The following is a 24,376-nucleotide window of genomic DNA, read 5'->3' as shown; positions in this document are numbered from 1 at the left end:
TTCAGAGATAACTTGCTCCTACTCTACGGCTGCCCGTAAGGTGGGCGATCTCTCAATCCGTCGGTGGATTAGTCCCCGGAAACTCTGACTATCTCAAGTCGCTCCTTGTGGGTGGAGAAAGCTCACCACAACACTCACCATGACCTCTTGGATTACACAAGCACTTGAGAACTAGCTAGTAGACTACTAATTAGACTTTAACCAAGTCTAATTTCGTTAGCCTTAACCAAGCTTCCAAGCCTTGGTTATATAGGCCACGGGTTGGAAAACTCCGCCTACCAGTCGACTGCACTCTGTGAAGATTCGACCATTACATCCTAACAGCTCTATACCAGTCGACTGGTGAAAGTATCATTACATCTTAACAGAGACATTCTATCCGCTCCCCAATCGACCGCACCAGTCGACTGGTACTCAAGTACAATCTCTCAACACTCAGACCCTCACCCTTACGTCTCACTTGATATTTCCTTGCAACCTTGACCTCTTACTTTCAAGCCTACTTCCTTTGGCTCTCGTCCCTCGGATGCACCTAAGCCCGTGGCTCGTCCCAATGTCATCCTTCGCGTATGCTTCGAAGCCAGTTCCCTCGGCCTTTGTCCTTGCTGCCTTATCCACGGTCCCTCGGATGCTCCATCCTTCACCGGACCCGAAGCTATCAACCTAAGTCATATGTGTATCCTGCAAAACTGCACAACTCAAATACACATATTAAATACAAGGGTGAACCTAACTTAAACCCTTGGTCCAAACACCAAAACATATGGTCGCACGGACAATTGGGATTGCTCCAACATCGATCACCTGATTGATACAGAATTTCTCTATTCACTCGCGACCAAGCTTAATCGATTAACCAATTGATTAAGCCTCTCATGATATCCTCAATCAATTGGAATTCTTCCCAATCGATTAATCACAGTGCAATGCACTGTGCTTTGCCAAAACCAACTTCCAATGGATCACCTGATTGATTCACCATGCACTTCGCGAAGAGATGTGCTCAATCGATTGGCACAGGTCTCAATCGATCACCTACTCAATTACCCAACCCTAACTTGCTTAACCCAAATCTAGGGTTTTCTTGCCCAATCTCTGGTCAACCCTGACCTATTAAGACTTCTCCACCAAGTGTCTGGTCAACCTTTTGACTCACTTAGACTTTGCCTGTTGGTGCAACATCCCTCAGGTCAAGGTTGACCTGGGTGACCAAGCTGAGTCTTGGTTTGAGTTTAGATGTTTGACAATAAGAAATTGATTGAAGAAGAGTCAAGTAGGTCAAGGTTGACCGGATACTTGACAGGGAAGTCCTGGTGAGTGAAGCCAGGCAGAAGGAAAACCCTAGTGAGTGAAGCCAGGTGAAAACCCTAGTGAGTGAAGCTAGGTGAAAGTCCTGGTGAGTGAAGCCAGGCAGAAGGAAAACCCTAGTGAGTGAAGCTAGGTGAAAGTCCTGGTGAGTGAAGCCAGGTGAAAGCCCTAGTGAGTGAAGCTAGGCAGATGGAAAACCCTAGTGAGTGAAGCTAGGTGAAAGTCCTGGTGAGTGAAGCCAGGCAAGGGAAAATCCAGATGGATCAAGGATGATCGGACATCTGGTGTTGGGAAGTCCAAGTAGGTCAAAGGATTGACTGGATACTTGGCACGAGGAAATACAGATAGGTCAAAGGGATTGACCAGACATCTGATGGAAGTCCAAGTAGGTCAAGGGAGTGACCAGATACTTGGCATGAATAGAAAAGTCTAAGTGGGTCAAAGGGATTGACCAGACACTTGGTGGGAAGTCCTAGCAGGTCAAAGGAGTGACCAGATGCTAGGCATGATGTACCAACAGGTCAAGGTTGACCGGATGTTGGTTTGAGAGGCTTGGAACTTGGTTTTGGGCAAAAACCAAGTGTTGGATCGATCAGTGGATCGATCCAGGCGATCAGTGGATCGATCCGGGCCTGAATCGAGCAGAGTCGGATCGATCCGTGGATCGATCAGATGTTCAATCGATCGATGGATCGATTGGGACGCCGCGCGATAAGCGCTGGATCGATCCGTGGATCGATCCAGGCGTTTTTCCAGAGCACAGAGGCGCTCTGGATCGATCCGTGGATCGATCCAAAGCCTCCCCGATCGATTGGGAACATTCGAATCGATCGGGATCCGACCGTTGGCGTCGATAAAGGCCGCAGGCGTTCATTTCCTTCGGCATCTCTTCACCGTTTCATCTCAGATCTTCGCCAGCTCCTCCACATCACTCTCAAAGCTCGTGATCGCCAGTTCTTGAAGGTTCTTGGAAGCTCTCCGAGTCAAGAGGCGGATCAAAGGCAAGAAGAGAAGCTAGGGTTAGGGTTTATACTCATTGTAAGCTTGTATTTCTTGTATCCTTTCCCTCTCTTCTTGTATTGAGTCTTGTAGGGCTTCTCCGCCCTTGGTAGTTACCATAAAGGAGAGTTTTATTTAGTGGAGGGTGTGTGTGTTGGTGTGGATCCTTGGATTAGTCACCTCTTGTGAGGTGGATACCAAGTAAACCAACCGTGTTAGCGTTGTGTGATTGTTTCTTTGTATTTCCGCTGCATATTCTTGAAGAAACAAGCAACGCCAAGCACCGAGCGAACGCGACGAGCTATTCACCCCCCCTCTAGCTACTTTTGGTCCTAACAAGTGGTATCAGAGCGAGGCCGCTCTTCACCGGAATCATCGCCGGAAGGGTCAAGCATAACAAGAAGAGCTAGAGGGTGAAGAAGTTGAAGCAAAGTTGTCAAAGTCAAAGAAATTCAAAAGCTCAACTTCTACAATGGAATTCCGAGATGGGCTCGGATTCGACACGAGGGTGGCTCCTCCATACACTTCCACGAGCTTCGATTCTTGGAAATCAAGAATCGAAAATTTTCTTATGATGGAGATAGAGCAATGGTTTGCTCTTATGGAAGGCTTCAAGACTCCAACAAACTCAAAGGGCAAAGTTCTCAAGAGGAGCAAGTGGAGCCAAGAGCAAGTCCAAAGGTGCGAGGCCAATGACAAAGTGACCAAGCTTTTGGTCAATTTATTGCCAAGCACCATCCTTTGCAAAATTGGAGAATTTGAAGATGCAAAGGAACTATGGAGCAAATTGGCCAAGCTTCATGAAGAGATCCCCTCCACTGTACAAGATCATGAAGAATCAGGAGAGGGTGACTCTTTGGAGCAAGATCAAGAGGAGGACTCCAAGGTTGAGAGATGCTCAACCTCCGAAGAAGAAGAAATCCAAGAAGCTTCATCCTCAAGGGAATGCAACGAAGGGAACAAGGAGGGAGCATACTCCTTGTTTCATATTCAAGATGATGAAGCCTCCACCTCTAGGATTGAGGGGGAGCAATCCTTGGTGACGCCGGATCAAGAAGAAGGAGAAGCTTCTACATCCGGGTCAAGAGATGAAGAGATTGAAGAAGCTTCTACCTCCACGAGTCAAGAAAAATCAAATGGAGGAGAATCAAGATCGGATCAAGAGGAAGCTTCTACCTCCGGATCCAAAGGGAAAGATGTCACCCGTACAAGCAAAGGTATAAATATTTCAATTAAAAATAAAAATCATATTATATGCTTTGAGTGTAGGGAACATGGGCACTACAAGAGCAAGTGCTCTAAATTGGCCAAGAAGAAGGGCCAAGTGGCACAAAAGGGCAAGGCGAAGCCCAAGGAGACCATCCCCGGAATAAAAAGGAGCAAGGAGCACATTGTGTGCTTTTCTTGCAACCAAAAAGGGCATTACCGAAGTCAATGCCCCAGGGGGAAGAAGATGGTCAAGGCTCAAGGAGGCATTCGTCAAGGGGGAGCCTCCAAGGTAAAGAAGAAGGTAACATTTATTGAGCCTACCCCTTTACATTATGGTAAAAATCATGATAGTTCTAACTTATATCATTTTAATGCTATTTACCATGAAAATAGAAAGCATGATAGCGTTAAAGAAAAATATATAGCTTTTCATGCTAAAACTACTACACCTAAGGCTAGGAATGTAAGTAAAAGTCTAGGCAAGAACTCTAAGGATTGTATCTACAAGCCTAGGTACAAAAATGCTCATGAACTTAATGGAAAACCAAAAATTAAGGACTTAGTGATGGAAAATCAAGTCTTGAGGTCAAGACTTGATAAAATGGAAAAGACCCTAAAAAGGATGGAAAATATCCTATTAGGGCAAAATGAGCATAACTTAGGTTTAGGGGTACAAAAGTCATCCAATGGCCATAGAGGTTTGGGATACAAACCAAAGGCTAAGAAGGATGTGCCCTCTTACCATAGAGTTCCATATAGTTATGGAACAAACCCTAGGTCTAGTGGTCAAGCCAAGAATACTAGGGAAGTCATCCCTAAGAGTATTTTTGCAATAAATGTGACTAAGACTTCTAAGAAGTCTAAGAAAGTCACAAAGAAGGTTACAAGGGAAGCTATCCCTAGAGTTGACCTAGAAACTGTGACCAAGGCTTCTAAGAAGCCCAACAAGGTCACTAGGAAGGTATCTAGGGAAGTTATCCCTAGTGAGTACCTAGAGCATCCAAGGAGCACCAATAGGTGTTGGATTCCTAGGAGCATCTTCTCTACCCCATAGATGGGTTAGAGAGTGTCAACTCCGATTAGAAGGGTAGTTAACCTAACTTTGAGGAAATTGACACTCAAGGAGCATTTTCAAGGTTTTAGTTAACCTTTGAAAATGAAATGGACCTATTGATTACTTCTTGAAAGAGTAACATGTGTCTATTGGTGGAAAAATTGATTTTATCTTAAAAAGGCACAAATTAGAAAAATATAAGAAATACCAAGTTGGGATTTTGGTATTTTCTTAGTGCTACTCTTGTGGAAAAATGAAATATGCCAACATTTGAGGATATGTTTAATTATTAAGTGGCATAAATAAATCAAGGAAATTAGAAATGCCAATTTAGGCTTTGGCATTCTCTTGAAGCACTTTAGGGCAATCTAGGTTTAAGTTGTAAGTTTAGCTAAGACTTTAAGGATACTTAGATAGTTAATCTAGGTATATTTTATTTATGTTAAATCTTGCCATGATTGTTTGCCCATCATATGCCATGACATCATGTCTAGTTTTGCATTCATGTTTTATTATGAAAAATCCAAAAATACCATGTCATGACATTCATACATCATGTAGTTATAGAATATTTTTCTTTTGAAAATTATTTTATTTTGATGTATGTCATAACATTATCATGCATTAAGTTTAATTCCTTGTAATTAAGGACAAATGGCATTTAACAACACTTATTAACGAGTGACATCCTAGGTGGATGTCTAATATCTCTAGAATGCCTAGATAGATATGCATGATCCCTAGATGAGGGAAAAATCAAAATTCCACATCTCACAAGGACTATAAGGTGACTTGTCCGTGTTTTAGTGTACATTAGATACAAGTGAGATGTTAGGAAGATGAACAAAACTCAAGATGTTGATTTAGTGCATTCTTTTGAGTTTTAGGTTCATCAAAACACATAGTTATGTGTTTTCCCATCATTGGGAAAGCTAATGTACAAGTCATGTGCATTATGCCCAAGGAACATGATGGGATATTGGTTTTGAAAATGTTTTTAAAATGTTTTTGGAAAACCTTGGTGAAGGCTATCTTTTGATAGTAATCACCATTGAGTAGTTAGACACAAACTTGAAGAAAAACACTAAAGTTTTTGCAAGTTTTCAAGTTTGTGTCAATCTTTGAAAATATGATGTATTTTCATAGAAAACTATTTTTCTTTGATAGTATATGCCCTAAATAATGTCTACACGAAATTTCATGATTTTTGGATTTTTGTAGAATTTTCTAGGGGTTTCTGAAGTTGACTGAAATGGAATTTCAGCAACTATCAGAGCTCCGATCGATCCATGGATCGATTGGAGTGCCCGAATCGATCCGTGGATCGATTCAGAAGGCAAGTCTCCCGCGAGCAGAAGCTCGTTGGATCGATTAGCCGATCGATCCAGGTAGTCTGAATCGATCAGTGGATCGATTCAGAAAGGTTGAATCGATTGGAACCCAACTCCAATCGATCCAAGTTGTTGATTTTGGCTGGGAAGGCTTGATTTCAGCATCTTTGAACCTCTTTGAGTCTAGGTAACCATTCCAAACCCCTAAAATACATTTGTATACATACAAAGGGTGTTTTCATGTGAAAACAAGGATGGATTGGTTAAGGAAGGCTTCATTGAAGTTTAGGTTGAGGTTTGTTTCAAATTTTGAGTATTTGAACCTCAAAACTTCTAAATTTGGGTTTCCTAAAGGTTTAGGGATTCCAAGTCATTGTTGGTGCAATGACAGAAGTCACCACCATGTCTTTAGGGGGAGGGACTCTTTAAAGACATGAAAAATTACTTTTCATGAATCTTGGAAGGTGGTTAACCTTCTTTAAAGAAAATGCTCATGTATGAGCTTTTGAACTTGAAATGGGGAGTGGATATCCTCATTATTTCAAGTGGGAACTCAAGTGGTTAGATAATGCTCAAGGTTGGGTATTTGTCTACATTGAGGGAGAAGTTAAGGATAAATAAAGGGTATGGGACCTTCATTATCGTGTTGATCACAACGAGTGATGTTGTGAACAATGATGAGTAACTCTTCAGGGGGAGAGTCGTCAACAAATGGATTTGTTGATGTGTACCCAAAATTGGGGCATGGGTTGATGTGTGCCCAAAGATGGGTTGATGTGTGCCCAAAGATGGGTTGATGTGTGCCAATAGGGGGAGAATGAAAGGACCTATGAATGGGTGTAAGTTAGGCTTTCATTACCTAGAGGGAGTGTGCCCTCGTAGGGGGAGAATGAAGAGCTTAATTTATATGTTCATTATCTAGTGGCATGAAGATTGAGGCTATAGGATTAGCCTAACTTACATGTGGTATTGTAAATGTTATTGTGGTATTGTCAAACATCAAAAAGGGGGAGATTGTTGGTGCAACATCCCTCAGGTCAAGGTTGACCTGGGTGACCAAGCTGAGTCTTGGTTTGAGTTTAGATGTTTGACAATAAGAAATTGATTGAAGAAGAGTCAAGTAGGTCAAGGTTGACCGGATACTTGACAGGGAAGTCCTGGTGAGTGAAGCCAGGCAGAAGGAAAACCCTAGTGAGTGAAGCCAGGTGAAAACCCTAGTGAGTGAAGCTAGGTGAAAGTCCTGGTGAGTGAAGCCAGACAGAAGGAAAACCCTAGTGAGTGAAGCTAGGTGAAAGTCCTGGTGAGTGAAGCCAGGTGAAAGCCCTAGTGAGTGAAGCTAGGCAGATGGAAAACCCTAGTGAGTGAAGCTAGGTGAAAGTCCTGGTGAGTGAAGCCAGGCAAGGGAAAATCTAGATGGATCAAGGATGATCGGACATCTGGTGTTGGGAAGTCCAAGTAGGTCAAAGGATTGACTGGATACTTGGCACGAGGAAATACAGATAGGTCAAAGGGATTGACCAGACATCTGATGGAAGTCCAAGTAGGTCAAGGGAGTGACCAGATACTTGGCATGAATAGAAAAGTCTAAGTGGGTCAAAGGGATTGACCAGACACTTGGTGGGAAGTCCTAGCAGGTCAAAGGAGTGACCAGATGCTAGGCATGATGTACCAACAGGTCAAGGTTGACCGGATGTTGGTTTGAGAGGCTTGGAACTTGGTTTTGGGCAAAAACCAAGTGTTGGATCGATCAGTGGATTGATCCAGGAGATGGATCGATCAGTGGATCGATCCAGGCTTCTCCTAAGCGAACAGAGAGCCTCTGGATCGATCCGTGGATCGATCCAGATGTTCCAATCTATCAGTGGATCGATTGGGACGCGGCTGCTTCGCGCGATAAGCGCTGGATCGATCCGTGGATCGATCCAGGCGCTTTTCCAGAGCACAGAGGCGCTCTGGATCGATCCGTGGATCGATCCAAAGCCTCCCCGATCGATTGGGAACATTCGAATCGATCGGGATCCGACCGTTGGCGTCGATAAAGGCCGCAGGCGTTCATTTCCTTCGGCATCTCTTCACTGTTTCATCTCAGATCTTCGCCAGCTCCTCCACAGCACTCTCAAAGCTCGTGATCGCCAGTTCTTGAAGGTTCTTGGAAGCTCTCCGAGTCAAGAGGCGGACCAAAGGCAAGAAGAGAAGCTAGGGTTAGGGTTTATACTCATTGTAAGCTTGTATTTCTTGTATCCTTTCCCTCTCTTCTTGTATTGAGTCTTGTAGGGCTTCTCCGCCCTTGGTAGTTACCATAAAGGAGAGTTTTATTTAGTGGAGGGTGTGTGTGTTGGTGTGGATCCTTGGATTAGTCACCTCTTGTGAGGTGGATACCAAGTAAACCAACCGTGTTAGCGTTGTGTGATTGTTTCTTTGTATTTCCGCTGCATATTCTTGAAGAAACAAGCAACGCCAAGCACCGAGCGAACGCGACGAGCTATTCCCCCCCCCCCCCCCTCTAGCTACTTTTGGTCCTAACATTGCCAACTTTCTGTTGGACTTCATATCACCAAGTGCGGTCCTCCTTGACCTACTTGGATTTTTCTCTTGCCTAATCGCAGTTAGGACTTTACCTTGCCAACATACGACCCCCTTGACCCACTTGGACTTCCCTTTACCTAACCGTAATTAGGGATTTCCTTTGCCAACGTGCGATCCTCTTTGATCCACTTGGACTTTGCTTGCTTAACCACAGTTAGGACTTTCCTTGCCGACATGCGGTCCTCCTTGACCCACTTAGACTTTCTTGCCAACATGCAATCCTCCTTGATCCACTTGGACTTTGTTTTGCTTAATTGCAGTTAGAACTTACCAATGTGTGGTCCTCCTTAACTGACTTGGACTTCCCTTTGCCTAATCACAGTTAGGATTTTCCTTGCAAACGTACAATCCTCCTTGACTCACTTGGACTTTCCTTTGCCTAACCGCGGTTAGGACTTTCCTTGCTAACATGCCATCCTCCTTGACCAACTTAGATTTTCCTACACAATGTGTGGTTCTCCTTGATCTACTTGGACTTTTCTTTCCAACATATGATCCTCTCTAACCCACTTGGACGTTCCCTTTGCCTAACCCTTGAGTCCTTGAGTTAGGATTTGTCTTGCCTAACCTCCAGTTAGGACTTTACTAGTCAAATATCCTTGATTTACTTACCTTTCTCATATATTGTCCAACAACATATTGTCCAAATATGTTGTTCACAATATATTGTCTAAACATCAAAACTCAAGCTCAAATCCACCCGAACTTAGTCAAACTGGTTAACCTTGACCCGGAGAACAATTGCACCAACAATCTCTCAACAATCACATGCCACGACGCGCACAACGATGAGTCAGTGGAGTTCCAGCTCGTTAGCCTCTCGAAGGAGTCGCATGCTACCTTCAACTCAAATAGAGCGCTCCAGTCAGCACCTCATGAGGTGGTTATGCCTCACACTAATCAACACTAGGCGAGGTGGCCGAGCCCCATACTAGAAGACACCGTGCAAGGTTGTCGAGCCTCATTCCAAACGACATCGCACGAGGCGGTCGCAAGTCGCAACAGCTCAAGCAACGACAACTTCATATTTTTTTTCTCTCTTCCCCTCTTTTCCGCGTACATCCTTTTTCCCTCTTTCCCTTTCCCTCTTCTTTTCTTTTCCTCCACTATTTAGATAATGATTCTTTCCATTCCTCATCTACCCGTGAGGATAACAAAGTATACTTGCATAAAGCACGGATCCTTTGATCCACTTTTTACAAATCAGAAAAGAGTCACTTGCATGTATTGGTGGGGAGTAATGACTGATATCTATTTTACAAGTGGAGATCATTATTCTCCATCAATGTATATAAGTGACCCCTTCTCTAGTCCGCAAAAAGTGGATCAAAGAATCTGAGCTAAAATGAATATATAAGGGTGTTCAATTCATGAGGCTTTGTGTTTTATTTTTAGTTGACAGTGTATTTTCAATTTTCACCGACTAACCGACTAATCAATCATCAATCCAACCTCATAAAAAAAATTTCACCAATCAATGGATACATTAAAAAGTATTCACAGTGGATAATTCATTAAACTAATAGTATTTCATCCATTATTTATTATTTTTAGTTTAAGTTTGAGCTTCACCCGATTAAATCAGATAGAAAATCTTTTCATCATTTTTCAAAACCGCCCACCCAGTTTTTTGGATTTTCTAAAAGACTAATTTCTATCTTTTGAGTGCTAAATTAAAATAAAACATTAATTTTTTTATATTTAAACTAAGCTAAATTAAATTGAATTGAATCGGTAAAAAAATAAAAATTTAATTATCTTACTATTTTATTAAACATATGTATCCTTTAATTTACGAATTAATTTTGGTGAAGTTCAAATCAAAGTTCAAAATAAAATTATGTTAATGTCTTTTTTTTAATACTAAAAATAATTTTAAAATTTATTAGTAATTTTTTCTAATTATTTTTTATATAAAAAATATGTATTGTCATGTTTCTCTTTAGTCCCACATATTGTAAACATCATAAGTGGAAAAGTTTTTATAAATATCTTGAGCTAACGATATTAAAAAATATATCGTCTTTTAACTAAGATTAAGTATAAGTTTAATATATGATATAAAAAAATAAATTAATTTTTTATGCATGATTGCTAGTTATATTAAAGAATCTCATACAAAAATTGACATTACTTTTTTAAAAAAAAAAAATTATGTCATTAAATGATCTTCTAAATTTATTTTTAATTTTAAAGTTTTAAAAATAATTTAAAATACAAAGAAAATTAATAAAATAAATAAATAATAAAACTAATGATGATGTTCTCATTTTATTTTATTTTTATTTATTTTCTTATAGCTGGATATCAAAAAATAAAAAATTAAGATTTTTTTAGTTTTTTTATTGACCTTAAAGCTCCAAAAATAAAGTATAGGTAACTTTAAGAGATTATAATGGATTTAATTATATTTTTTAAAAAAAAAATAAGTTTTTTTATGTCATCCATTGTAGGGTTTTTATTATTTCTTTGAGTACTTTATTACTCACGAAATAGAATAGAACAGGATTGTGGTGGTGTAACTTCGCAATATTTAATTAGGCTAATAAAACTGAATCTAAGATGGTCAAATTACAATCCTAGCGGGGCCTACGCTCCTCCAAAATCCAAATGAAAGCCACTCACACACCCAGTGCTTCTTCCACAACTTAAATTGGCTTGACTAGCCGTCACTGTCTGAGATGTATCTCTAGTGCTCGCCCATTCACACTAAGCTCCAATATAATTAATTACTCGAACAAAAATAATAACAATAAAAATAATAAAAAAAACATACACAGACATTTAGATGATATACGCGCACATTAAACACTAAATCAGATCAAACTAATTCGTATTCTAAGTTTCTAAACCATGTTTATGTTTTGACCAATGAATATGACTAATTTCCATTTGAGTATTTCCAAAAGACTGACGACGTTTACTGAACCAGTAGGGCATGCATGCATATATATGTATTCTATAGCAGTGGCTTGGGTGGCCGGGCACATGCGCACGAGTTGGTCCCCCTTGTTGCCTTGCCTTGCCTGCCTTTGCCTTTGTCATCATCATCACTTATATCACTTTTGCCAATCAAACACCCATCTCAATCATGCTCTTCCACCACAGCCAAAATCAGAATCGATCAAAATGGATCGAATTAAAGAGTGCTGTCGACGGTGATGATGTCAGTAATAGCATTGGCTTGCGTAGATCATGCATGATATCTAAAGCATCTACTCGGGGAAGGAGGCGAAGAGATCGAGAAGATCAATTTGCACTCTCCGACTAGTTAGAGGGCATGAAGCAAGGAATACTTATGGGGGACTCCATTTCGTTGTGTGCCACTAGAGAGGTGAAAACAGCAGGCACTTGCCTAGCTAATGTTTGAACTTTATAGCCGCGTAGAGATAGTGAGGTTAACGAACTGGATGTCTCTGTTTCTTTGGGTAATATATATTTAGGGGGATGATGGAGCAGGGGAAAGTGCACTACGTACCTTTTCCCTTTCAAATGGCCCAAAATTCTCTTATATTTTTTATTCATGGAACACTGCTTGAGTCGTAGCTTTCAGGGTAGCTTTTCTCCTTTCAAATGGTGACTTGTGTCTGTGGAACTCTTTAAGAAGAGAGAGAATAAAAAAAACTCAAAAAGAGTTCACAGTTCCAGATGGAATACTTGAGAAAGAAGCGTTGGACCTTTTTACAGCGATGATGGCTCTATTCAATTTTATACGTCTTTATAAGAAATTTTAGTATATGATATTTATATTTACATGATTTTGTTTTGTATTGTCTCTAATATACACTCTGTAAATCGACACTTTACAGTATAAGATAACTGATGCCTTTTGCTTGCTTAATGTAATTAACATTGTAATTACATATTTACACTTAAGATTTTAGATTGATTTGAAGAAGCTTATACATATCATATTGTAACAAATACTTATACTTTGGCAGAGTCATAAGTAAGTTGTGCTAAGCTATCAAATTTCAAGATTTTCAATGCATTTTATCTCTATTTTGGCATAGAATTATTCTTTGCTAGAACACAATTTTTCTTGATAAATATGATTGCACTGTACAAGTTCTTTAAAGTAGCTAAAGATGTTACCAGATGATGGCAATTTTGAAACAGCCATGTAAAACTTGCGCAGAAGATTAATCTGGAATGATAACTAGCACTAAAGAATCAAAATTTCTAGTTGTCACATTTTACTATATCAACACGTCAAAAAAAAGTATATCAGCAAACTTTAAATTGATACACATAATCAATAATATGCGTGTAGCTTTTAGTATTGTTTTTAAGAAATTTATGCTTCATTAAAGAGCAAACGCCGTCAGAATTGTTACAACAAACCTGTGGATAAGCTGCAGAAAATAAGACGAGCAACTTCCTATAACATATAATATGGCATTACTCGTATGAAGTTCATCCAAGATCCCCTATGACACAACCAGTTACAATTTTGGACTAACAAAAAGAATCACTACACTTGCAGCAAGAAGAATACCGCAGCATCATGTTCGGAATACTCTGAAGGGTAAAGTCAGCATTGCCAACTGTATCAAAAACTTCATTCAATATTCAATAAACTGATACAACGTTGAACAAATAGCTATTTATAACGCTCACCCATGGCATTGGAGTTCTAAGGTCAGACTTGGGATATAGCTTGGATAGTTGAGACTGGAAGCTGATGATAATGGAGACCTGGAACTCAATTGAAAATGACCTGCACATAGTATTAAATATGTTCCTGCGTGAGCATTTGATATACTTGACTTTCCAGTAATTATTAAGAAAATAAAAAAGGCAACTAAACGACAAATCACACTTTTGATTCCCTTTATAGTTCAAGTAAAGGGGTGAATGATACAATAGTTGACCAAAAACACGAGCATTTGTTATCTTGACGTACAGGAGAATACAAGAGAACAAGTGTGCCATTCAAACGTAAGGAAGCAAAAATAATTGGAAAAAAAATCATACCCAACTGACAAACTAGGGCACACCAGCAAGCGAGGAATTAAGACATAGATTGGCAAAGTCACCAAGCGACAAATATCTCCATCTGCTATCTGACATACAGCAGATGTTTTCATCCTCAGAAGTTACCATACACATTTCACAACATAGTTGCAGACAATACCTGTGTAGTCTGGATAACTGATGTGTCAGTGATAATCTTCTCCCCTACAAGAATAGATTCAACTCGAAGTAACTGTACATCAATAGATTCTATAGGAACTGCAGATGTTTCCACAGTTAGGTCACCAGTTATTGGATCCTTCAAAGAACATTGGGTTAAAATTTGTCCTGTAATTTTAAAATGGCCTGTTCAAGAAAAATAGCATAGTGATCTATGTTACAATTGTCTTTGTTGGATGAAAATGGCATCTACTAGACTCAAGAATTTAAAAGGCGTAGCCAAGTGGTCACCTTGTGCATGTGAGTTTGCCATATTATATATATATATATGCAATCATTCTAAAGAAATCATTTGACAATAATTATAATCATAAAATTATTAGTAATTGTCAGCATATCCTAAATACTGTATGCCTGCCATAATACACAAAAAATACAAATGATCTTTATATTTGTAAGTTGCAACAATTACAAATAGTACGTACATAAAAAATTATAAACTCTGATGGGAAAGAATGCTACTATTATTAAAGGATCATAATTGAATTCCTTATGATTATTGCAATCATCCTCATTCTATGTCTGAACCAAGTTAAATTAATTGTCTACTACCAAGAGGTTGGAGCTCCGCAATTCAGATTGCACATTAATAGATCTGTTCAAGACCCAACCCACTTCAGGCCAAACTGCTCCTTCAAACCAGACAAACCCGGAAGAGTATCAATCCCTGAGACACAATCATCTTGACTGAGCCAAACTGTGCCACATTCAGCCTTGACTAAGCTTGACAACAGTGGTACTCATTTGGCTGTGTCCTAAATTGTGGTCCAAGACTCCGATTCATTTTGATACACAATTGGCAGAATTCTATAATTTGTTTCGAACTGACCATAACAAGATGTGACATAATAAATGAGTCTTAGAAACCCACTTGGAACAATATTAAGAATGCTTTTAGATAATAATAACATGGAACAATTCCATTTTAAAAAAACTAAAATATATACAACTACAGCATGAACAAAAAAAAAGGAAAATAGACCGGTAAGCAATTCAGGAAGCAGTTGGTGCTTTTGAGTATCCTGTGTCATGTAAAAGCGAGTAAATTCAGGCGGAGGAGGTGACGCCAACAGATTCACTGAAAAAGAAACAGTTTACTAAGCAATCATATGTTTTAACCAGATAAAAGGAAAGGTAATCAAATGCTAAATCTAGCATAAGATGTTGACTTTTTACCTTTATCATTTTCTACTATGAACTCCAATGTAGTGGACAATGATTTATGTAGGTAACCTCTCATTACATCTGCTGTTATAAGATACTATTTGGAAAAGAATCAGAAATTAACAATCCCATCGATTGAATGGATGTTCAGTGAGGCAACAAGTGCTTATTCTGAATTGAAAAAGAAGCTAGTAATTGAAAGTTAGAAAAATGTGTTATGATTGTGTACCAAACATGGTCATTATGTGCAAAATGCAAGCCCTGATAGTAAATATGTACCGCACAACTGGTAGTGTAAGTTCCATAGGCTTTTCTTTTAGATATAAATGTTCATAACGATACATCATCAAACAATTTTGTATATATATCATGCATCTTCCACTCTTGGCACACTAGATAGGGACAAAGAAGACATCAAGCAGGCAGTCCAAGGAAATGCTAACTATATAACAAATCTAGAAAGAAGAAAGCCTGTCATGCCACAAAGAAAAGGAAATTACAAGGGACAGAAAGACTAAAGTATCTTATTCTCCTAATCTACCAAAATAATCCCTTAGGAAGTTTAAAATATGATTCCTAATTTGCATCAACCATCTAACTTGCATAAATTACTTTTATTATCCTTTTTCCTTAAGACCTTTGCCTTTGGCAGAGCATGATGCAGGTTGTCACAAGGTGTTTCAGTTATGCAAAGACCTTTTAATAACATTACGTAGCTTTAAATCTTGGATGTTGAGCATAAGCATTCTGTTTCAAAAACTTTTACCCAACTCTGGTATGTCTATCCATACTAGCATGTAACTTTTTGTAGGCAAGCTAGCCCCTAGGGCTACGGTGCAATGGAAGAGCGCCAAGTTGTTACTCAGGCACCCGTAGTTCGATCCCAGCTACGACGCATTTGCAAGGATTTTTCCTCCAAATGGGACGCGCAACCACAGGATTCTGGGCTTCTGGGTTGGCAACCGCGAGCGCTTCCCGATTTACCCTAGCGGCTAGTAGGAAACTTCAATGGAACCGAACGGTTGCCTCAGGTTCGGTGTTGCCTGGGGTTCAACATTTTTTTATATTTTTATATGTTTATATTTTTATTTTTTATTTATTTTCTCTAGTAGACAAGCTACTTTTCCTAAATGGACAGAAAAGTAAAATTGAAGGTATCTCAGATTGTAATGTATTTAGCTTAGCTAGTGAACAAATCTTTGTTAAACATATGCAGCATGTTTAAACAGGTAACCTATTTGCAGGTTAAGCAAGCTCAGTTGAAGGATGAAAACTAGAGTACCTGGATGCTAATATTTCCTCCATGAAATGTCTCATAGAATGTTGCAACAGTTTCATTTTCTTGAGGACTCAATGTAAAGGAGAATGGCATCTTAAAACAAAACAAGACAACAGAAGCTTGATAAGAGAAATTAAAAAGCAATCACAGCATCTGAACATTTGAAAGCAATTTTGCATTCCATCAATAAGCTTAACAAGAATAAATATACTGAAAAGATATTGCTTCTATCTTGGCATAATTTCTATAGATTCTACAATAGAGCATTTCTTCTTTAATCGACGTGTGAAAACCTAAGAATTGCACATTTTGTCAACTTTTAACCATTTTAAATTAGGAAGAGAGAAGCTAATGAATAGACCTTGCCAAGGTTTTTATAAGTGGCCGTAGTTTCTCTTCCCCTGAAAATGCACTTGTCCATGGTAATTCCCTTCAAATTTAGTGTACAAACTGATTTGCATATCGTTGCATGCAAATTCAGAGAAAAAAATAACCTATTTTGAACTCCTACATGCCTAAAATGTTAAAAATTTTACCTCCCAAAATTGATTATTGTGAACATATGTGATGTTAAGACTACAAGCTGATTTGAAATCAGCTTGATTCTAAAAAATGCACAGAATAATATTTCATAACACATCAAATAAGCTTGCAACCAAAATTTACAACAAAAATGATTATGCAATCTGAATGTCTAAAACTCAACCTTTAAGTTTTACCTTCTCAAAGTTAAATATGGTGCAAATATTTCATTTTAGGCTTTTTTTGCAAATCAACTTTCACTCAAAAAAAAGATAAACTTGCATTTTCAGAGAGCAAGCCAATTAGTAATTGATTTGCGAATGAGTGCACCCAAATCTAGAGCAAAAATGACTTATCATGAGATTCTAGTTGCCCAAAATGTTGAATTTTGGCCTACTCAAAGTTAAATACAGTGAAAATATATAATTTTAGACTACAAGCTTTGCAAATAAGGTTATGGCCAAACTTAGAGCAAAAATGGCCTATTTTAGACTCTTGTATGCCTAAAATTTTGAATTTTTATATTATCAAAATTGAATATAGAACAAATATGTGATGCTCACACAGTAAGATGATTATCAAATCAGCTTGTGCTCTCAAAAATGGCAAAGAAATCAGCTTGCACCTAAATGAGTAAAATGATCTATTTTAGGAGTAATGGATACCTAAAATATTCAACTTTAGCTTCTAAAAGTTGATTAGGGGATGGGCATATATGTGACTTTTCAGAGCACAAGCTGAGTTGCAAAGACCAGAACAAGAGCATTTTCAGGAGAATTAACAAAGGGGCACTGTTTTGGTAATTTCACTGCAAAAAATAAAAAAGGCATTTTCAGGAGAAAACTAAAGGGGCACTTATTCGTAATTTTTTATTATACAAGCGCTTATTTGGTTATCACAAATAAGATTACACTTTATGCTTGATGTATTTATAGACTCTAAACTAACTACCAATCTAAAAATTGGGAAACTACGCGGTTCGATCCCAACTATGGTGCATTTGTAAGGATTTTTCCTCCAAATAGGGTGCGTAACTTTTGAGCCGTCGGCCGGGAAAGCACTTCCCAATTTACCCTAGCGGCCGGTGGATAACTTCTGTGGGACGGACCGGTCGCCCTAAATTCGGTGTTACCGGGTTCATCGTTTTTTAAAAAAAAATTGGGAAACTAGACCAAATAAATATAAGACTGGGTTGTGAATGCCTACTCTTTCTAACAAAATGAAATCATAAACCCAAAAGATTCTTACCTCTGTTGTACCTGGACCTAATTTTCCAGCAGAAGCTGCAACTTCAAAACACTTTTTCCTGTTCATCAAACAAAATTATTAGCAACTTAATCCAAGGATCAACTTAACATTAGCTAAGGGAAAAGTTGCATGCTGATATTGTTGTAGCAAAAAGTCCTTTTAAAGTCCTTTTTGTGTAGAAGTATACATTCTTAAGCTCAAAGTGAATATGCTAAATATAATTAAAACAATATACCAGATTTCTCATCGGCAACAAGAATGGCCATATTGATCCACAAACAAGAAGGATTATAAAAAGATGCATACGTAAATGAGAGGAGGCTCACAGGATGCGCATGGGCTTGACGACACCGTAGAGAGAGTCAATCACGCCCGTGACACCCTGACGAACCTTTTGCACAGGAAAAGGGTTAGTACAGCCCAATTCGACTCCGACTAGAGAACAAGGAACAAGAGAAGAGATCAAGTTCTTTCCACCTGAATATTGACGGTTCCAGTGGCAGTGACTAGGATCTTCTGATATGAGATGGGAGCAGAGAGCGCAGTAACGATCTTGCCCTGGATCAATTCCTGGATAGAAGCAAAGAGAAAGAATCTGTGATAACGATAATGAAAACCGAGGAGGTGAAGAAAGAGAGATTACTAACTCCGGGGTGGTAGACGCGGCTGGGACGGGAAAGCTTCAGCTCTATCTTCGACATCGAAGCCACCACAACACGGCCGCCGGCCAACGTCGCCGTCTCTCCTCCATGGGATGAAATAATAGCCCGAGAGCGGGTTGGAAATGCAGAGCCACGATCCGACCCGCGATCCGAAACGGTGCGGGTCGGACCAAAGTGAGTCGAATCTGACGAGATGAGACGAAAAATGAGTGAAAAAACCTTTTAATCCGTACGTTTTTAAAAACAATAGCATTATGACATTGACTAAAGGCATCATAGTGATAGAAGCTCCCTAAATGCTCTTTCAATCGCCGCAACGAAAATAAAATTTTTACATATCTCTTCAAAACTTTTAACCAACTCTTTTATAAGCTCCATCATTTTTTATTATATTTTATTTTATGTAAAATAAAATTTAAATTTAGAAATTATCATTAAATAATATTAATAATTAAAAAAATTACATTACATTAAATAAAGGATCTAAATAAAAAATGTATTGATTTTTAAATATGATTATAAATTTTGAATCAATGAAGTCATAGTAAAATTTAACAAATTATAATAAATAGGTGTGCAAATCCTTTCAGCATTGAAGTTTGATTTCCCTCAAGGTCTGGTAGCTTGGGTCTTAGTGAGAGCATCACACCAATGCACTCCATATATGGGGTGATATAGTAATATAAATCCTTACACCAATTATATATACCTAAATTTTCAAAGTCATCTACATAATCAAGTAGTGATTTTATTGATAATCTAGATATATTGCAAGTAGTAGTAAATAACACACATATAAAAAAAATATAAAATAATAAGTTGATAAAAAAACAAATTTAGGAGATAATTGTTTGCTGATATTGATTAGCTTATTCTCTACTTCATTCTTTGAACACTTCTGATCCATGAAATGTTGAATGTAGAGTGAGGTAGAGGCAATATCCTAATGCAAAAGAACATCATAACCATGGTCTGGAAGTCTTCAAATCAGTGCAATATCATTTCTTATTAATCTAATCTTTTGATTTTGAAAAATGAAATACTTATCATGATAGTCTCAATTGTCAAACATATTTTATACAAGGCCTTTGTTGTTTGCATTATGTAGGCCCCAGACAAATGAACTTCTACTTATCAACTCCATCTGTCAGTCATTTGGTTGTAATGATAACATGAACGGCTTAAATTGGGGGAATTACTTTTTCACTGTATTTTCTTACAATATGCACGAGAAGTAGACCTTCTATGGAGGTTGAAGCACTAGACGTCATTCAATTCTATAAACAAATACTTAATATCTTGGTGATACATTACAATGTTAGTTTGAACAATAAAATGGTATTTCAGCTAGTTTTGACCACCATGTTATAGTAGCTATGATTTCGTAGCTATTATAAATTTCCAATTTAACTACGTTGTAGAGCCATGTTGTAGTAGCTATTAAATTGTAGCTGTTACAATGTTCTAATTTAACCATATTGTAGTAGCTATAATTTGGTAGCTGCTACAATGTGATTAAACCAGAACATTGTAACAACTACAAAATTGTAGTTGCTACAACGTGCTAACCAGAATATTGTAGCAGTTATGATTCGGTAGCTGGTACAACGTGTTAAAACTAAAATATTGTAGTAGCTACGAAATTGTAACTACTATAAGGTGTTGACCAGAACGTTGAAATAGCTACCAAATCGTAACTACCATAACATGATTATACCATAACGTTGTAACAATTACAATTTCATAGCTGCTATAACATGATAGGACCACAAACAAAAACGTTGTAGCAGCTATGATTTCATAACTACTACAACGTTATATCTGATACAACAATGACATTTGGATGGAGGAGAAAGATGTTTAGGAACTCAAATGAAAATTAAACTGATACTAAAATATAAACCCTAAATAATAAGACGAGACAGTAATAGACAATTAAAAGACAGATAATAAAATATAAGTATATACATGGTGAAACACACTACAAATGAATAGCGATAGACAGGCGAGGTGAGATGGCAACGATGGAGTTCATCTATCAAGCCGGTGAAAATGGAACGATGGAGTGCGAAATATATTGGTTGTTACTTGAATCGGTACGAAAACAACTCAAATCCCAGATGAACCGTAAATTAGGGGGCAAAAGTATAAATTAACTAGGGGTGAAATGTCCTTTTATAATAAACTAAAAAACGAACTTCCTATGATAAAAGAAAAATAACTTTTTGATTTTTTTTATATTACATTAATTGTAAATTAATCCGTAAATACTTTCGGGGGAAAAAATCATCGGTAAGGAAAAAAAACTAATGGGCTAATTTAGAACGTGTTTCAGAGATTATAAAAAAGAAATTGTGTTTGGAAAATAATTTATAAAATTACTTTAGGAAAAAATAAATCTCTCCGTGAAATGTCCTTTTATAATAAACTAAAAAACGAATGCCCCTATGATAAAAGAAAAATGACCTTTTGATTTCTTTTTATATTACATTAATTGTAAATTAATCCGCAAATACTTTCGGGAAAAAAATCATCGATAAGGAAAAAAAAACTAATGGGCTAATTTAGAACGTGTTTCAGAAATTATAAAAAAAATTGCGTTCGGCAAATAATTTATAAAATTGGTTTAGGTAAAAATAAAACGCTCCGTGATATTTCTATATCTGCGGCATATTGATGGAAAAAAAATAATTTACATATTTATCTTATTTTATAATACCTTTCACTTTTTTTCGCAAATCGCAATCAATACTATGGGGACCACTTTCTATATATATAAATCGAAAGTGGGGATTCGGGCCTGGAATCCTTCGTCGCTCGCTTCTCTCCAATGGCGAAGACCCCGGCGTCGTTGTCGTCCCTGTCGCCGTCGCGCTCCCCCTCCGTTGGCTTGCATCGGATGGATGAGCTGGAGAAGGTGTTTGCCCGCTTCGACTCCGATTCTGACGGGCGGATCTCCGCCTCGGAGCTCGCTGCCGTCCTCCGCGCACTGGGCTCCGATCCCTCTCCGGACGAGATCCGCGACATGATTGCCGAGATGGACACGGACCGCGATGGATTCGTTGACTTCCAGGAGTTCGTCGCCTTCCACCTCAACGCCTCCCGCGACACCGCGGAGGCGGAGCTCAGGGATGCCTTCCGAATGTACGATCTCAACAATGACGGTCTTATATCGGTGGAGGAGCTCCATCGCGTGCTGAGGAGCCTGGGGGAGAAATGCTCGATGACGGACTGCACGCGGATGATCCGATCCGTCGACTCTGACGGCGACGGAAGCGTCAATTTCGAGGAGTTTAGAAAGATGATGGGCGGCGGTAGTTGCTGCGATGGAGAAGGAAAGCCCACTGGAGCATCAGGCCATCTGTTGCCATGAGATTAGGTAATAACTCGCTGATAACACTACTATATCTTCTCGACGAGAACTAGGGTTATATTACGGTTGTTTCACAAACATGATTAATTTTTCTAATCCAATTGAAGATTTCAAGTTTTCCTCCATGGATTTGGAGATCTCTTCAATCTCCTTTTTCCGTTTAAAATGTATTTGTTGATTTGGAAGGATGAATGCAGATTTGGATTTATGCTTCGTTTTTGGCCTGCCTAGATCTGGTGAAGGATGGATGAATGTCAATAATTTCACTTTTTATTCCTACTACAACTCTTGCATTCCATGTTTTCGATCTCTCCTCGTTCTTGCTTGTCTTTTCCTCACAAAAAAGGGGAAGAACCTTCTTTCCCTGTTCTTTGTTTTACGATTGTTTTATTGAACCCGCAGAACCCCCTTTTCTAGCCCTTCTTCTCTGAAAGAGCGGATGGAAACAATTCTCTTCTTCAACAGTTTCTCAATTAGTAGTGTTCATTGTTTCATTCTTGGTGTCAATAGGCTACAGTCTGAAATTTTAGTTTGTTCTATCGTAAAAGGCATCAATTCTATGTATAAATTGGTATATTTCTCTAGCTGCAAAATTGACAACAAACTAACATGATGATGAGTACACGAGAAAGCAATTATATAACTGAATGGTCTCAGTTTGGTATAACTGAATGCTACTTAATTTTGTCTACTGCACCTAAATGATTCCATCGATTGATATAATGACATTTTGCTTAATTGCTCAAATGGACTTATGTTGTTTCTATCCCCGATGTTTCAAGAAACAATGAATTTGAATTGTATTTCCATAGAAGTTGCCAACCTTATAGCGAATCTCTAAATTGAAGCTAGCCAACTTGATTGCATAAAACAGGACATACTTGTCCTCATGGGATGCTATTATAATGGAGACCCTATGATTTATTTCTCTTTATATAATTCAGGGATACTTGAAATGAGTATAATCATCTTTTATTACAATAAATAAAATATATTATATTAAAAGGTAAGATGATTACCATCTGTCCCTAAGATATATGAAGAGAGATAACCTACATATTTTACTTTACCTAAGATTAGCTTATATCCGACCCTTAAATAATTAAGGGTGGAAAAGTTTTCATCAAAAATATATGCCTCTGGGAAGATTAATCCTTCCCCGTGGTAACCGGTAGAGTGTCATTCAGCACGCACGGTCGGTAGTTGGTCATTAGCTTGCATGGTTTGATATTTTGGTAGTTGAAATTGAACGGTGTGAATAAAATAAATAACAACCCAAATAGATATAGAACATGCCCTCGGATTTAGTTGATTATACAGTATCAATTTTAATAAATTAAATGATGACCTCAACCTGGTAACTTCTCCTTTTTGTCCAGAGTGCTTTATTTTCTTGGAAGCATAACTATTGTCAAAAGGATGTTGGGGGAAAAAAATCAACTGAGCGACTCTCATTTACTAAATCATCAAGGGAAGGATGACTTCATTTGGTGCCCTCTGCTAAATGCGGTGATATCGTTAATTTCAACACTGTAAAATATACGGCGCGCATAGAAAAAGTAGACAATGTGTCTTCTAAAGCATGTTTAGTATTTTTATATCAATATTTAATATTTCTTGATACCTTAAATTGAGATAATATTTTTTTTAAATTTTTTTTTATATAAGATGATATTAAAATCATAATATTTCATATGGAAATTAAATATCAAACTTACTTAAAATTTAAAATACCGATATAAATTGTTAAGCTTTTACTCGTTCGTCCAAAAAGATTTGATTGTCAACCTAACCAGATGTGTTCCAGTTGCTCATTGGAGATCATTTGATGCTAACATTTAATATACTTTTGACGCCTTAAAATTGAGATAATATATATTTTTTTAATTTATCTTCGTATAAGATAATATTAAATTCCAAGCTGTTCAACTATCGAATTTAATTTGCCATTGGGCATCGGCATGATATTAAAATAATATTAATAATATTATTTTATACTGTTAATTCAAAAAGATTTAATTGGCAGCCCGACCGGTTGTGTTCCCGTTGTCCTTTAGGTTTCTCCCACCTTTGACATTGCAATCAATCTTCGTCTCCGCCGCAAGTATGCAAGGAGGTCGTCAGCTCACCGTTGAGCTCGAGGCAGACATTGCAGATGGCAAAGTTCGTGCTTGAAAGGGAAAGAGATGGTCTTTCGTCCAATTCTAGACAGATTAAAAGAAATACTTAAAATTGATTGGTTAATAGCATTTATTTATTTTTCTCTAATCCTATGCCTAATAAACTTTGAAAAATACTTCCATTCTCATACAAGTTAACCATTCAGCGATACGTCTTCACTCTTCACTATTCGTTTGCTATTTAAAAGACCCATTAAAAACTATGGAAGGACTCTATGAAGTGGACGACTCATTTTTATATCAATGAATTTTATTTTTTATTATA

General features: G+C 37.9%; 2 protein-coding genes across 2 annotated transcripts; one reads left to right on the top strand and one right to left on the bottom strand.

The window, feature by feature from the left end:
* Positions 1-12,772: 12,772 nt before the first annotated feature.
* LOC122002282 (vacuolar protein sorting-associated protein 26C-like) lies at positions 12,773-18,936 on the bottom strand. The gene is made up of 12 exons (XM_042557403.1): positions 18,894-18,936; positions 18,544-18,743; positions 18,374-18,466; positions 18,223-18,287; positions 17,897-17,954; positions 16,130-16,219; positions 14,860-14,944; positions 14,666-14,761; positions 13,625-13,809; positions 13,465-13,553; positions 13,108-13,207; positions 12,773-13,034 (listed from the first exon to the last, which is right to left on the bottom strand). Exons 1-12 carry the CDS (start codon positions 18,934-18,936, stop codon positions 12,993-12,995), a joined length of 1,146 nt encoding a protein of 381 aa, XP_042413337.1. The 3' UTR covers positions 12,773-12,992.
* A 2,423-nt stretch (positions 18,937-21,359) lies between these two features.
* Positions 21,360-23,445, top strand: LOC122009591 (probable calcium-binding protein CML18). Its single transcript, XM_042565803.1, has 2 exons — positions 21,360-21,937; positions 23,311-23,445. The coding sequence occupies exon 1, from the start codon at positions 21,389-21,391 to the stop codon at positions 21,929-21,931; it is 543 nt and encodes a 180-aa protein (XP_042421737.1). The 5' UTR covers positions 21,360-21,388; the 3' UTR covers positions 21,932-21,937; positions 23,311-23,445.
* The last annotated feature ends 931 nt before the right edge of the window (positions 23,446-24,376 follow it).

This window comes from Zingiber officinale, chromosome 1A (assembly GCF_018446385.1).
Source record: "Zingiber officinale cultivar Zhangliang chromosome 1A, Zo_v1.1, whole genome shotgun sequence".
NCBI classification, from domain to species: domain Eukaryota; kingdom Viridiplantae; phylum Streptophyta; class Magnoliopsida; order Zingiberales; family Zingiberaceae; genus Zingiber; species Zingiber officinale.
This window is presented reverse-complemented; position numbering and strand designations above follow the sequence as displayed.